Source organism: Periplaneta americana, chromosome 14 (genome assembly GCF_040183065.1).
Source record: "Periplaneta americana isolate PAMFEO1 chromosome 14, P.americana_PAMFEO1_priV1, whole genome shotgun sequence".
In the NCBI taxonomy this organism is placed as follows: Eukaryota; Metazoa; Arthropoda; class Insecta; order Blattodea; family Blattidae; genus Periplaneta; species Periplaneta americana.
The window spans coordinates 109,058,654-109,075,413 of NC_091130.1; the positions used below are offsets into that span (position 1 = coordinate 109,058,654).

At 34.2% G+C, this 16,760-nt stretch overlaps 1 protein-coding gene across 1 annotated transcript in view; it reads left to right on the plus strand.

Annotated features, from left to right (window-relative positions):
- LOC138713647 (dynein beta chain, ciliary-like) overlaps nt 1-16,760 on the plus strand; it is a 206,356-nt gene that overhangs the window by 68,695 nt on the left and 120,901 nt on the right. Inside the window, exons 19-25 of the mRNA XM_069845903.1 lie at nt 177-399; nt 1,368-1,534; nt 1,989-2,154; nt 4,189-4,312; nt 6,101-6,249; nt 9,004-9,033; nt 10,533-10,778. Coding sequence (XP_069702004.1) covers nt 177-399; nt 1,368-1,534; nt 1,989-2,154; nt 4,189-4,312; nt 6,101-6,249; nt 9,004-9,033; nt 10,533-10,778 — 1,105 coding nt within the window. The remainder of the gene's footprint in view (nt 1-176; nt 400-1,367; nt 1,535-1,988; nt 2,155-4,188; nt 4,313-6,100; nt 6,250-9,003; nt 9,034-10,532; nt 10,779-16,760) is intronic.

Below are 16,760 nucleotides of genomic sequence, written 5' to 3' on the forward strand. Positions count from 1 at the left end.
GAAAGGAGAGTGAATTTCCCGTGGATATGGAAAAAAATCTTTGTGACAGAAAATACATAAAAAGTTAGATATTTATACAGCGATTTTTGTATTACACGTGTATGGCAAGTCTTTTTATTGTAGCCTATCTTTAGTGAGAGCTGCATTAATTTCCTACTTCATTTTTATGCATCTAGTCTTCAAGAATTGGAGGACTTCATGATTGAAGCAGATAAAGGCTTGTTAGCAACAGTACAAGAAGGTGATTATGATGGATTATTGAAAGTAATGGGATATTTGTATCATGTCCGTGAACGTCAGGTTGCTACTGATGAAATGTTTGAACCACTGAAGGAAATAATAGAAATGCTGAAAGTCTATGATGTTGAATTTTCGGAAGAGACGTATTTGAAGCTACAGGTATGTTTATAATCAGATTTATAAATATAGATGTAGTTATTGATGTAGATATAGAGAGATACAGTTGTAGGGAATTTTGCTTTTAGCTTTATAATACAAGAAAACAAGAACATCAATTTACACTAACGAGCTGTCAATCATAGCTTAAAAGTTTACCACACCAAATGGTACAGATTTTGTGCTACTCAGACTTCACAAGGCAGTTATGTTTCCTTCACCAACCAGTTGGATTAATCGATTAAAAAGCATATTTCATCGGTTAATTGGTTCAATTAATCGATATGTCACCTCTGATGATGATGATGATGATTATTATTATTATTATTATTATTATTATTTTATTATTATTGTTGTTATTGTTATTATTATTGTTGTTATTATTATTATTATTATTATTATTATTATTTCCTCTTGAACTGCTGCTCCTGCTGCCACCACGACAACCACCATCACCATGACGACGACCACCACGACCACCACTACTACCTCCACGACCACCACCACTACCTCCACGACCACCACCACTACCTCCACCACCATCACCACCACCACCACCACTACCAAATAAGGAAAGCGAATGTAAAATATTCTAGCAATTAGTCATTATACAGTAATACTATTGTTTGAAATATATAGCTATTAATATTTGCAATAAAAATATCAGCCACCGGCATAGCTCTGTCGGCTAAGGCACTTGCCTGCCAATCCGGAGTTGCGTTCGGGCGTGGGTTCGATTCCCGCTTGGGCTGATTACCTGATTGGTTTTTTCCGAGGTTTTCCCCAACCATAAGGCAAATGTCAGGTAATCTATGGCGAATCCTCGTCCTCATCTCGCCAAGTACCATCTCGCTATCACCAATCCTAGCTACGCTAAATAGCCTCGTAGTTGATACAGCGTCGTTAAATAACCAAGTGAAAAATAAAAATATCTTGTAGGATACTAAAAATAAGTGACATATTTGTTACAGGAACTACCAGAAAAATGGATAAGCACTAAAAAAATAGCTGTTACTGTTAAGCAGAATGTTGCACCTCTTATGGCAATAGAAGTTACACTTATTCGGAAAAGAATTACATTTTTCGACTTTCGTCAAGCACAATATCGTGAAACATTCCGCAAGTCACCTCTCTTTCAGTAAGTATATTTCCTTCTTTTTGCTATGTGATACGCATTAATATCTAGTGCAAAGCCAGAAGGTGACCTTAAGATCTGTTTCTTACATTATATTCTTGGGCCGTTGATTGTAAATGCACTAAAATTGGCTATTAAGACATTTTCTTTCTTGCATCCATTAGTTTTCCCTCAGTGTTATTTTAGGAGTTCTGGGCAGGGTGTACTAACAATGATACCTATTAATAATAGAACTATTGTGAGTGGTGAGATTTTTGAAGATGTGCTAATCAGTCATGTCTAGTGGATATTCTGAATTATTATCGTACAGCTGCTTTTCTGAAAAGTACTAGAATTAGGTCCAGCACCATATTTTTACTGTTTCATCTGCTTTTTTTTTTTTTTTCTTTCGAATTTTGTGACTATTGTAGACATATATTAAAAATATGTATTACTTAAATTTCGGCTGTCAACACAGGATTGATTGCCTCAATGTTTACACCTTACTGGATAAAACTAATGATGCCATCACAACTTTGGAACAAGAAATGGCTACTCTTGCTGAGCAGGCATCTTTGTTTGATGTAATTGTTCCTGATTTTAAGCAACTTAAAATGTGTCGCAAGGAAGTAATAATGTTAAAGGTATGTATGAAAAATGGAGAGTAGAATTCATGTAAAGTGACATCAATAACTTTTTCCTTGCATTTTTAACTATGTCCTGATTGTACCTATGCAGTGTAAAATACCATGGCAACTAAAACTTACTGCAAAGCCTGCACAATATAGCCAAAAAACATGGTACAATAAAAATGTAAGGAAAAAGTTTTTGATGTCACTGTAGTTTAAACCAGTGTCTTAGTCTTTATCTTAGTCATTATGTGCAGTATATTCCAGACTGTCATTTTGTCTATGTTGGCACAGGTTTAAAGAATAATGGAAAAGTCAAGCAAGGATACCATATTACTTGAATTTTAACAGTGATTTTTATTAATATTTATATGAATTTGAGTAAGAGAAAGTAACTCACTGTATTTGTTATTAAATGCCTTTATTTTGTACAGAATAAAGATAAATTATAAAAAAGGCATACCAGCATAATTTAAATGTGTATCTTACTCTTGGAAATGCTCAATCAAACCAATATTAGAATGTCATCATTTACTTCCCGTAACTAGTAATAAAAGTATTATACATCTTGATTATACAACTTTTAACACTGTATCACTTCGGAATATGTATGATAAGAACTTTCTTGTGTTAAATATTAACGTACCTTGTTAGCATGTTTCGACCTATTTTCGGTCATCTTCGGAACTGGTCGTTGTTGGTCTTGGTGCCTCTTGTTTCCTGTGTGGGTACGTTCGTAGTGTGGAGTCAAAGAGTATATGTGTTTTGAAATTGAGCTGTGTGTTGAGAATATTGTTGGGATGTGTTTTCGTGTGTCTGTATATTTCATATTGTTCTAGTGCGTTGAGTTTCTGGCTTTTTGGTTTCATGTGCAGTATTTCCATGTCTATGTTGATGTCTCTGTAGGTGTGGTTGGCAATTGTGATGTGTTCTGCATATGTGGAAGTGTTTTGTAATTTTGTTATGGCTGTGATGTGTTCTTTGTAACGTGTTTGAAATGATCTGCCTGTCTGTCCTATGTAGAAGTTGTTGCAGGTGTTACATTTGAGTTTGTATACGCCTGTGTGGTTGTATTTGTTTGTTTTGTTTGTGTGTTGAGATGTTTTTGTAGAGTGTTATTTGTTCTGTATGCGATGTTTTAGTTTAATTTCTTGAATGAGGTTGCAATTTTATGTGTGTTTTTGTTTTCGTATGTTAGTGTGATGTATTTTTTGTGTTCTTGTGTTTGTGTTGTACAACCACACAGGCATATACAAACTCAAATGTAACACCTGCAACAACTTCTACATAGGACAGACAGGCAGATCATTTCAAACACGTTACAAAGAACACATCACAGCCATAACAAAATTACAAAACACCTCCACATATGCAGAACACATCACAAATGCCAACTACACCTACAGAGACAACAACACAGACATGGAAATACTGCACATCCAACCAAAAAGCCAGAAACTCAACGCACTAGAACAATATGAAATATACAGACACACGAAAACACACCCCAACGATATTCTCAACACACAGCTCAATTTCAAAACACATACACTCTTTGACTCTACACTACGAACGCACCCACACAGGAAACAAGAGGCACCAAGACCAACAACGACCAGTTCCGAAGATGGCCGAAAATAGGTCGAAACATGTTAACAAGGTACGTTAATATTTAACACAAGAAAATTCTTATCATACATATTCCGAAAAAAAGTATTATATTTGGAGACTAAGAATTTGGTAAGTTTCGCTACAAAAATATTGAGAGAGAATGAGCAGAAATGTCTGGTATGTCAAAGTGGATAATAAATCTGTTCACCAGTTTTCTTTCGTATACTTTAAAATCCTTCACTGTAAGTAGACTTAGTACTTTGTCATATAATAATATGTAGAAGAGCATTTTTACTCAAACTATTATTTGTTTAGTCACATGAGAATTAGATAATTTCATAAAATATCTTATTTATCTACTATATTAATGCCTTTTTTTTTTTGCATATTATATTTATGGAAATGTAGTGTTTATTAATTTTCTTTATGTGTTTATAGACATTGTGGGATTATGTTCACGTTGTGCAATCCTGTATAAATGAATGGAAAAAAACACCTTGGAAAAAAATTGACGTGGAAAATATGGATATGGAATGCAAGAAATTCAGCAAAGATATACGAGGTAATAATAAACCTTTGTTATAAATTTAATTAAGTTATTTTTGAGCCAGAACTAGCAATGCAATAGTATAGAAGGCAAGACCTGTCCTGTGTCCTTATCATGGGCCACGGGTATAAAGGAAAAAGGTATGTTTCAGTCAGGATGAACTTCCATGACAGTCGATTCGTATAATGTTAACCATAATGAAATAAACTCTCTTTTTGATGGCTCATTCTTTCCCCTCTCGCACATCTCATGCCAGGTCTCGCCTCCTCATCTATACCTAACTTTGATTCAAAATCAAAGAATTCCAGTTACATATAAACAATAATTGATCCATCACTGAAGAAAAGAATCTGCTTTTATGTAATAATGTAGCAGTCATAGTTACTTTTATTTTTTCAGTAGTCTTCTTTATCCTTTATTAAATTCTTTCGGAATATATATATATATATATATATATATATATATATATATATATATATATATATATATATATGTCCGGCTTCACAGTAAGAAGGGTCGCCTTCCGGATCCTAGTTGCCATCTTCTTCTGTCCTCCCAATCTTTCGGAATATAAAATATATAATATGCTTTCACGTGTTAATAACTAGGTTACCTTGTTGACTAGTTTCGGCTGGGGGGCCATCATCAAAACTGGGTGGTCTTCGCACCTTCCGATTCCATTTCCTGTGAGGTGCGTTTGTGTAGTGTAATGTGGAGTCAAGTAGTGTGTGTTAAATATTTGTTCAATTATCAACCCTCCAGTGAGGATGATCACAAGGATCCTGAATATATAAGAGTTATTGTGTTTTTTAAGTCGTTCGTTAATTAAAAAAAAATTAAATTCTGAATTTAGGATTCATTTGTTGCCAAAATGTCACATTGACAAAAGTAATGTATAAAAAATTATATCATCATCTAGAAAGATACAACATTTTTGTCCCAGAACAGTTTGATTTAGGAAAAATAAATGCGCGGAAAATGCAACATTTACTTTAACTCACAAAATTCTGGAGGAAGTTAATAAAAATTACAAGTTGGAGGGATTTTCTGTTGCATTAATAGTTCATGATAACCAGCCTCCACAAGATCAGTACACATAGCTTCACGAGCTGCATTGTCCTTATCTTGTAGCGTATGAAGGATTTTAAAATTGTAGGCTTGTTTCTTCAACTTATAACATAACACTTTCCACACTGTGATATGAGATATGTTTAACTCTCGACTGAAACAGTGGGTTGATCGAAGAACTAGGACTACATTCAATTGCTTCTTGGATGTCTAGTACGGTCTCTACTACTGTGGAATGCATGCCTGTACGTGGAGCATCATTGACACTTCCTGTCCTCTTAAATTTGACCAGCAGCCGAATGTTGGCCCTTGTCAGACCAGGTTTTCGAAATTATCGAGTTAAGGCCTCCCTAACTTCCTCATATGTCAATCCCCTTAATCGAGCACTAACAATGGCCACTCTTTCGTCTGTTGTGAACATGTTGACAGACTTCTTATCTCCTGCAATTACATACAGAAAAGAATATTCATTAGGTCTCAAAAATGGATTGATACTTCATAAACAACTTATATTGTCACATGATTTTCCTTGAATGGAAATTGCACTGACAGTACATATAAATATAATGTGCCAGTGTTGATGATGATGATGATAGTGATGACGATTATTATTATTATTATTATTATTATTATTATTATTATTATTATTATTATTATTATTATTATTATTATTATTATAGTTTAACATTTATTCAAGAATTTAGAAGCATTTCTGACTCTTTTGCTTGTATTTAGGTTTGGATAAAGAGATGCGAGGATGGGATACTTTCATCAAAGGGGAAGCTATGATTAAGAATCTCCTTACTTCTTTGCGTGCTGTCACAGAATTGCAGAATCCAGCTATTCGAGAACGTCACTGGCAACAACTCATGACTGCCACAAAGGTCAGACATCCCTATATCAACAAAGAATTATTGTATATTATGTTAAATATATGGAACAGTTCCAGAATACCACGGTAACATACCTGAGTCTTTGTTGGACATTCCGAAAACAAGGCACTTAATGTTCACGCCCAATAACCTATACTAAAAAATGAACCTAATCTAACATAACCTAACCTCATTACCATAATGATCTGGAGACACGTTGTCAGCTGTGCTTACATTAAAGAAGTCGTACATAATTATAACACATTAATTAATTTTAATTTAGTAGTCTGACCCAATATTTTGGATTTGCCTTGCAACACAGAATAGCTCACAATAAAATTTAGAATGAAAAATTACATAAGCAGGTTTCAATCAAAAGAAATTAAGACATAAGAAAAAAAATAGAACCTAGTACAATTTGAATTGAGTGTACACGACAAAAATGCTGGCGAAATATCGCGACAGAAAATTTTATTATGGTGATGACGATGTCATCTTGAAGATCTCTCTTCAGCTTGTATTTTTCCCTCCACTTTACAAAGGTTTTCGGAATGGTGCCTCTTGCTCTGAAGAAGAGACTAGTAACTGTGATTTTTTTCAATGTTGTATTTCGTTGATTGGTACTGAATCGTGGGCTCGTAGATTTTCTTTTTCTCTTCGTTCACTTCAGATGGTTGAGTGGCTGAGATTTCAAATCCGATCTTAGGATCAATTATTTCGACTGTCTGTTTATTCCTATTTAAGCTATGATATCGATCCTACGATTGCTCCCACCATCAGCAATACAATGAACATCCTCGTGAACGTGTAGATTTTTGGATCGAAGTGTATCTGCGATCATAGAATGTATTGTGTTGTGACGTTTTATTCTGAGTACTTCTCCATGTGGGAAACTCCCAAGCACTTGTTGTAAAGTTTCATACTCACTGCAGTGCCTACAGTGGGATGTTTGTAACATTTTGGGGAACCACGCACAAATACAATAATCAAGTATTGTTAAACACATTTCTTGAATTGTTGTACTGCATAATGGTAGTATTTTCCTTTCTTTGAACCTGTTTCTTAAAGCTACTAATATTTTAGAATAAATTGCATTAATTATAAATTATTACAAAACTGTAAAAGCTCTTCATGTTGCATAAACTCTGCAGATTTTACATCTTTATATTCAACCATTAACATCCTTTCGTAAACATTGACTACAGTGTACTTATTCGAAAGTGTTCAGAAATTTAAGAATAAAATTTTATGTCAATATTAAAACATCCACATACGTATATGTACCATTTAAGAGTTTCGTAGCATTTTGAACATAGCTTCGAATCCTAAGTAGAAGAACTGTGAGCAGAATTAAAAGGAAATTAAAACTACACACAAAGTTTATGCATGGATGTAAGTTGTGTGTGTAGCATTTTGTAGTTTGACATGGCTGAATAGCACAGCAGCATTACAATACGGGCAAATAATTGTTCTCTTGTTTGTACTTTTGTCTGGTACACAAGGACTTTCATCCACCCCAAATGTAAAAATCAAAATGGGTTAGATCTGGTGATTTGAGAGGCCAATTTCGTGTACCACTGTGACCAATCCATCGCCTAGGGAAGTATTGATATAAGTGAGCTGCTATTGCACGAGAAAGTGAGCTACTTCTGCATGAGAAAAGTGAGAGAAGGCACCATCATGTTGATGATACATACGTCATCTGGTCTCTAATAGGACGTTTTTCAATGTATAACATTGCGAAATGCTGACAACTGATGTCATCAGATCCAGATCTGAGATCCTACTCCTCTCCCCATACTTTATGTCACAGTGAAACCCCACTCTCCTTAGTGCAGGCCCTGTTGTTTGTATTAAGACAGAAATAAGTTACAAGTCTGATTCAGAGTACGATGTATCGATTTTTACAAATAAATAACTAATAATAATTGAACCCATATTCGTATTGACTTTTTTTTTGCCCAAAATGACCCATAGAACTGATTCCTACAGCACGGGTCATACTTCATGAAACATCCTGTATAAAACAATAACTCGGAAACAAACCAAGAGAAAATTACAAAAACATTTTTAACATTATATTAAAATCAGCCAAACAATGGATACAGTACCAAGAGTAAACAACCTAAATACAACTTTTCTGGACATATAAATTGGCAGTACCTAGACAAGAATCCAGATTGGAAGTAGAAAATGCCAATGATCCAAAATATATACCAGAATGGAGAAAGAAAGTGGCAGTATTTAGAAGAGAAGCCAAAATATACCCATGAAAAAGTAATTGAGTGGAACTGCGATAAGTTCTTATTTAATAATATCAGTTTAAGTAAGTGGATGTAAAACTAAATAATGGCATAAACAAATGACTCCTTAATTGTTTTCGGTTTTTATTATTCATTCAGATCTTCATTACAGTTTTTATGTAAATTCGTTGAAACGAAACTTTACATGTAGTTAAACTGACAAAATAAACAGAATTATATTAGCAGCTGAACATTAGAAAACGAAGGAATTAAAAAGCAGCTTTTACAAACTGTAAAAAATTAGTATATCCTGTCATAACTTTCAGGAACCTCACACTCCAATAGAATGAATAGTGAACAGTTTTTCTTTGTTGTGGGATGATTTTAAGAAAACGTGAGCGATTTTTCAGCTGTTCACCACTCATGAAGGGAGGTCTTCACCTATATTTTACGTTAATAAAATGCAACATTGTAATAGAAATCAAAGTTTACGTCTGAATTTCCCTTTTTTCCATGCTACAAGTGTATACAACGTCTTGGACCAAAATACACAGTAAGTAAAGAGAAAATAATTGTCTTCAGTTCTTTATGTTGATTATTTTATTGGTATTTCTAAGAAAATTTCAATCACAAACTTTTTGTACCAAGTGAGACTTGTTATTTTCAGAAGTTTCAGTTGTATGGGCTATAAAAGTAAAACTTTGTGTTTAATGTCTTTAATGATAGGCATATGTTAATATGTTAATTGTTAATAGTGACTTACGTATTAGGTTGGTGCATAAGTTCGTAGCATTTTTCGTTGTTGTAGCTGTGTCACTATAGTACTATTAAATGAACTACAGAAAACGCTACTAACTTATGCACCAATCCAATATTTTTTCTTGTGTAAATTTCTGCTAAGTCATGTCATCGCCAGAATATTCTTTTTTTTTTTTTTTTTTTTTAATAGTTAATAATTTAACTGGTGAGTCGTAAAATACCTGTGACTAGCAATCAGTAGAGATGTGGAACAACTAATAATACTTTATTTTAGATTAAGTTAATGATTAAAGGGGAACACAATATCGAATGTGAGTTGAGTGTTGGATAATTAAGATTAGATTATTTTATGCAACTTTAATCTCTCGGCGACAATTGGAACTTGAGTTATTGGAAATTTAAAACTTCTGCATGATGTCAGTTAGCCAGGTGCGTGGCTAATGAGAAAGACAGGCTACGGCATGAATTGGAGTCACATAATTTTCTTGGTCTAGTCGTGGCCATCGTGGCAATTGCCTAATATAAATATACGTTCAAAGTTCTAAAAAACAAAGAAATTGCTATATTAAACTCATGTTAAATGTGCATTTATATTAGGGTGACCAGATTCCCAAAATAAAAAAACGGAACACTTACTAATAAGTTGACACGAATCAACATTTTATCTAAACATTCATTATTACTTCTGTTTATATAATGTTGGTGAGCAATAAGGTCCAGTTTTATTTATTTTAACGTAATAAATACTAAACTGTTTACAGTAACTAGGATATAGGCCTAATAATTATGCAAGTACATAATAGAGTAGCATGGATACTTGGATTAAGTCATTGTTAACCTTTTTTATATTGCAACTAGTCTGGATTAATTAGGTTAACTTATCTGTTTAAAAATACTTCAGGTAATTGGACCTTACATTATATCCATGTCACTGTATTCTGAACTTGTTTCATAACAACATTTTTTGCCTCATATTACTTTTAACTATTCTAACATTCTCCATGAAGATGAACTGTACAATCAGCATCATATTTCTTTGATGAGTGAATTTGCTCTAAAAGTGATACACAAAGCCACCTCATATTAGTTTGTAATATTGATTAATATCACGAAATCATGTCTTGTGATGATTAACTTATGCCAAAGTTGTTGTTGTTGTCTAATGCCAGGCGTTTGACAATAAAGTCATTTGACCTCTTGCACTCCAATATTTTTCATGACCAGCCAATGAAGCACAGATTTTGAGGTGTTCCGATTATGCCAAAGTAATGTATATGATATTTTGTTATGCAGGTTAAATTTGTTATGGATGATAATACAACCCTGGCTGACCTCCTAGCTCTGAATCTTCATGAATATGAAGAGGAAGTGAAGAACATAGTAGACCAGGCAGTAAAAGAGATGTCTATGGAGAAAGTGCTTAAGGAACTTAATGCTACTTGGTCTGACATGGTATTTGAAAAAGAGATTCATCCTCGGACGAACTGTACAGTGATCAGAGCTAGTGAAGAATTGATTGAGATATTAGAAGAAAATCAGGTATATGTTACTGAAGTATATTTAGTTATTTATTAGATTAAAATAATGAGACAACTGTCTCTTGAGGTACTTTATTTTAATAAGAAATAGTTTATTTTTAATAAAAAAAGGGTTTATTATTTTTAGCCTTGGTATAAATGGCAATTAGTTTAGAACTAATAAATAAGTTATTGTAGCCATGTTAACCTGCTAGATCTTAGTAGTATTACTTACTTACAAATGGCTTTTAAGGAACCTGAAGGTTCATTGCCGCCCTCACATAAGCCCGACATCGGTCCCTATCCTGTGCAAGATTAATCCAGTCTCTATCATCATATCCCACCTCCCTCAAATCCATTTTAATATTATCCTCCCATCTACGTCTCGGCCTCCCTAAAGGTCTTTTTCCCTCCAGTCTCCCAATCTTAGTAGTATTACGATAAAATAATGATACATGCATTTCTAAGTCTCAGTTTAATTGACAATATATTAGTTCACTTTATTTTTAATAAGAAAATAGTTTATTATTTCCACTTAGTTCAGCACTAATAAATAATTTATTACTGGTATCCATGTTAATCTGCTTAGTCTTGATAGTATTACAATAAATGATAGACACATATCCAAGAATTACACTTATTAACCAATGCATATGTGCAGTGTAGCGTACTCTATATATATAAGGAATATTTCTGACTGTTAGAGAATTTAACTAGCAATTTTAAAACCCAATAGCCACCATAGTTCTAGGGGTTAACTACAGAGTCGAGCAAATCGGCCCAAATCCACGGGCTGATACCCCATTGACGTCACTGGACTGAGCAGTGTCGCACGGAACTAGCCCGTGACGTCACCCTGCACCACCGCACGGGTTGCAGCGGACTGCTTGTGGAGCGGTTTAGTGCGGTGGACTTGTTTGTATCAAAGCATGAGCCCAAGCTTCCGCTTCTATCAGTTACTTATGAATTGAGTTGGTGCGGGTTTGTGCTTGTGTGTGCGGTTCGATCAACGATTAGCTACTGTTTCAAACGTTTTCGTTTTTGATTTCTGTTTTTCAAGATGAGTCCAAATAATGGTGCATCGCAAAGAAATACAGTCTCTGTGAGGCTGCTATTACACTATCAAAGTTCTTTGACAAAGAATATTATGATAAAATATTTCATCAAAGATCCTTGATGAAAGATAGGATTTGGGGTATATTACACTACATAAAATCTTTTAAAACACGCTTTCCGTGGATTAGTTGATACTAATATTTATGTGTTAAGTTTATGATTTGTTTATACTATTATTTACGCGTTAAGTTTATAAAAATCATGAATAAAGAACAGTATTATGCTTGTTTAGCTGCAATTAGTTCAATTAGGCTATTACAATATGCATGTTACTGAGAAAGAAATGCCTTTGGGTTAAACTCCTGATCACAATACAAATATGTGGTCAGGGGTTAAACCATGGATTGCAAGACGTGATAAGAGAGGTATACATCAGAACTTATTGAAAGACCTACAATGAGAGGACTTGAAAAGTTATACAAATTATTATAAAATATTATTTACTTAAAAATGGCTTTTAACGAACCCGCAGGTTTATTGCCGCCCTACATAACCCCGCCATCAGTCCCTATCCTGTGCAAGATTAATCCAATCTCTATCATCATATCCCACCTTCCTCAAATCCATTTTATCCTCCCATCTACGTCTCGGCCTCCCCAAAGATCTTTTTCCCTCCGGCCTCCCAACTAATATGCATTTCCGGATTCGCCCAAATAATATTAATATTATATTATAAAAATTATTTATTTACATTTCATTTGCTTCATACTCCGATATCAGAATTTTTGTGGTAGCAACAATCTAGTTATATTTGCGTTCTGCCATATTTGTTTCAAGGTATAGAAATCTTTTATCAAAGATAACAAGCTGCACTTACATTTAATAAAAGATCTTTTATCAAAGGAACTTTTACAAAAAGAAAACCCATTACACTGTCATATATTGTATAATATATATTTTATAAAAAGATCTTTGCAAAAAACTTTGATAGTGTAATAACAGCCCAGAAAAACTTCATCACAGACACCGGCCGTGAAAGCATACTTTCTAAAATACAATCTCTCTAGATAAAAAGTAGTGAAGGAGAAAATCGCTGCTAGAAAGTTTAAAAATACAAAGTCGGATGAAAATTTCAAAAAGTACCATAGGGACAGTTCTTAAATCTGTGTTCGACATCAGTGGAAAATATTTTAATTTTGTACTGTGTCCTGTATGCTTATGCTATACGCCAAGCTAAAGCACAACTAATGCTCGCAAGCAGGGAAGGAGTAGAATGCAATCAACTGGTGGGATGACGTCACCGCACTGAGCAGTGCTGTGGGCTAAGCTGGGCTGCGTAATCCAGCGTGATGGGCTACGAAGAGGCCGCGCCAAGCAGTGTTGGTCTTGGGTGGGCTGGGCTGCTTGAGCAATAGGACTGACAGTGCTGCGCTAAGGGCCAGTCTGCAGGACTCTGGTTAACTAGCAGGACTTGTTCTCCGAGGCTATGCTTGGGCATGAATTCAAAACTCACTTGGTTGTTTTTTTTCTTTCTCTCTCAACCATAGGGCGAATGGTAGTTAATCTACCCACACCGAATCTTCAGATTCATCTCGCTATCAGACTGTCTTTATGTAACCAATTAAATTATTCTCATTTCTTTTCCTAATTAAATTATATATTATATATTACCGTATTTACCAGCATAATAGATGCACTTTATTTTTCGACTTTTATAACAAAAAACAGCATGAAATGTTCTACCAGTCAGCCAAAATAATAATCAATAGAAAGATCAAAGAAGTAAAGAACAAAATGAAACTGCAAGTAATAACAAGTCTTGGTCTGTCCTAAATAAAAAATACTCAGTACCCGATTCAGCCAGACAAGAAGCAGTGGCGATTTTACATATTATAACAGAACTTGACTGCTTGGCATCATACCTACACAGGATTTCCATATATCCATCACCAAAGTGCGTCCTATGCAACGAGGAAAACTCAATAATGACAGCAGATCATCTTCACACATGTCCAACATTAGCAGCATTAGAATTGACTTCAGCATCAAAATTATATATATATATTTTTTTTATCCAATGCCACCAGGTTGTCTTTTCGACATTTCTGGTCTTTTCTCCTGGCCGTGGCTTAGTTGTAACCCACTTCTGAGGTTGGGGCGCCTGGAAGGCGGAGTTACATTACCCCGATGATGTGATAGGATGATTATGATAATGTGGTGCCAGGAGAGGTCTTAAATCTAAACTTAACCTAAATTCCAGACCATGGACGAACACAGGAATAATCCCCTTTAAGGAAAAATTCCTGTGCTCTAACCGGGAATCGAACCCGGGACCTCATGAACTATAGCCAGAAGCTCTGACCACTAGACCATGAGGCTGGTCATCAAAATTATACTGAGAAGCAAGAAGGACAATGGAGTTCATCCAAGTTCTTGGGGGTTAGATAACTACTACTACTACTGATACTGATACTGATACTGATACTGATACTGATACTGATACTGCTACTGCTACTGCTACTAGGGTGCGTGCTTCATGCGAGGAAAAAATTTTAGTTAAAAAAAACGTATTAAAGGTGTGCCAGCTCGAATGCTGGAATAATCAATAGAGTACATCATAATGATACATGGGCTGCGACTAATTTATATATTTATTGCGTTGCACTTAAGATGATCGATAGTTAGCAGCAGTTGTATAAACAAATGGTAACTTGTAACAATGAATACAACGACAATAAGACAAGACACTTTATTGTTATTATTAACACAAGCCTTACCTCAGTCAGGTTCAGCATCATTGCTATCATTTGCCACAGATTCACATTCCTCCTCATTCGGGATACTTCCCACACTTTGTATCACGAAATGATTTTCGTGATTTGTTAGGGGTTTTTAATAGTGGTTCTTTTTGTTTCTCTCACTTACGCACATTAAACTCTGACACGGTAAATTATTAAAACGATCTTTGTTTAAAATGAGATGCGTCTATTATGCAGGGATTTTTTTTTTATTTTAACGCGAAAAATTGGGATGCATCCATTACTCGGTTAAATCGTAATAATAATAATAATAATAATAATAATAATAATAATAATAATAATAATAATAACAATAATATTAATAATAATAATAATATGGTAATGAAATTGTACAGTTTTTTGCCCAATTGTTTTTTTTCAGCAAGTGAAATTCTTATATGCCACCGGCATGGATCATTCGGTTAAGGCGCTTTCCTGCCAATCTGAAGTTGCACTCGGGCGCAGGTTCGATCCCCGCTTGGGCTGATTATCTGGTTGGGTTTTTTCCGAGGTTTTCCTCAACTGTGAGGTGAATGCCAGGTAATCTATGGCGAATTCTCGGCCTCACCTCGCCAAATACCATATCGCTATCACCAATCTCGACACTAAATAATCTCGTAGTTGTTACAGCGTCGTTAAATAACCAACTAAAAAAAAAAAAGAAAAACACTTATAACCAAACTATAAAACCGAAACATGAATTTGAAATCTGATATATCAGAGACGTCACATTATAAGTAATCTCCTGTCATTTAATGAAAATTGAATGTTAGCACAGTTTTAAATTGACAGTATCTGTTGACAGTGTAATAGCTAATAATAATAATAATAATAATAATAATAATAATAATAATAATAATAATAATAATAATAATAATAATATGTTACTTGTTTACAAATGGCTTTTAAGAAACCTGGAGGTTCATTACCAAGAATTCTTTTGAATGATGTATTTAACTATTATAATTTCAAATATTTCAATTTTGTCACACAAATTTTAAATAAATCGCATCCAGAACGTTTCGAAAGGTAATTTTAAGAGTTCAATAGTGAATTCTTGAGGGGGAAAATCTGCTCAAATTGCTATATGGAGTAACGGTTAACATGTCTAACCATGAAACAAGTGGGCTCGGGTTCAATTCCAGGTTTGGGACAAATTACATGGTTGAGAGGTTTTTTTTTTTTTCCGGGGTTTTCTCTCAGCCCATTAAGAGCAAATGCTGAGTAACTTTCGGCACTGGATCCTGGTCTCATTTTGCTTGCATTATCACCTTCATTTCACTCAGATGCTGGATAACCGTCGCAGTTCATAATATATAATGGCAGGTCTTTCACTGCAAACCCAGCATTCTCCAATGTTTCCTATTTTCTGCCTTCCTCTTACTCTCTGTATATGATCCATAATCTTAATGTCGTCTATCATCTGATATTTGCAGTTGATGAAGCATCATAAAATAAACCAATAAAAAAAAAAAAGAAACGTAAGACACCAAAATTATTGTTAGTAATATGAAATTAATATATAAAAAAAGTATTTAATGAGATATGTAATAATGCTGATAAACTTAACAAATTCTTCTATATAAAAATGAATGTTATTATTTTTTTCCATTTTGTTTCTGGGTTTGTACATAAAATAGATATTATTTATTGTTACTTTTAAGGAAATAATAAAGTGAACTGTGCGAAATATTACATTGAGTTTCGTTAAAGAAATTGATATTACTAGCTAGTACTGGTATTGCAATATACGGTACACAGTATTCTGCTAGTTGCATGCCTTTAGTGAACACTATATATATGTGCTTTTACTGTATTATGTTTACTGCATTATCAATAACAGCCTAGCACAAGAAGATGAAGCCATACTTTGCTGCACAGCACTACTAGATTCACAGGTATGTTTAGCTCTCGCAAATTAATTATTTTGAAAGTAGTAGGTATGAATATAAACTTTTTAAAAGTATTATTTTACATCACATGCTCAGCACTTAAATATTCCATAATTCATACAGTTTCGTAGATTATCTTACATACTGCAATCATTGCCTTGATGTCCCATTGCCAATAGGATCCTTGCAGCAGCCAGGAAGAGCCATGTTTCTGAGAACAGTGCAATTATTAAAACATTAAAATACGGTATTAAGTGT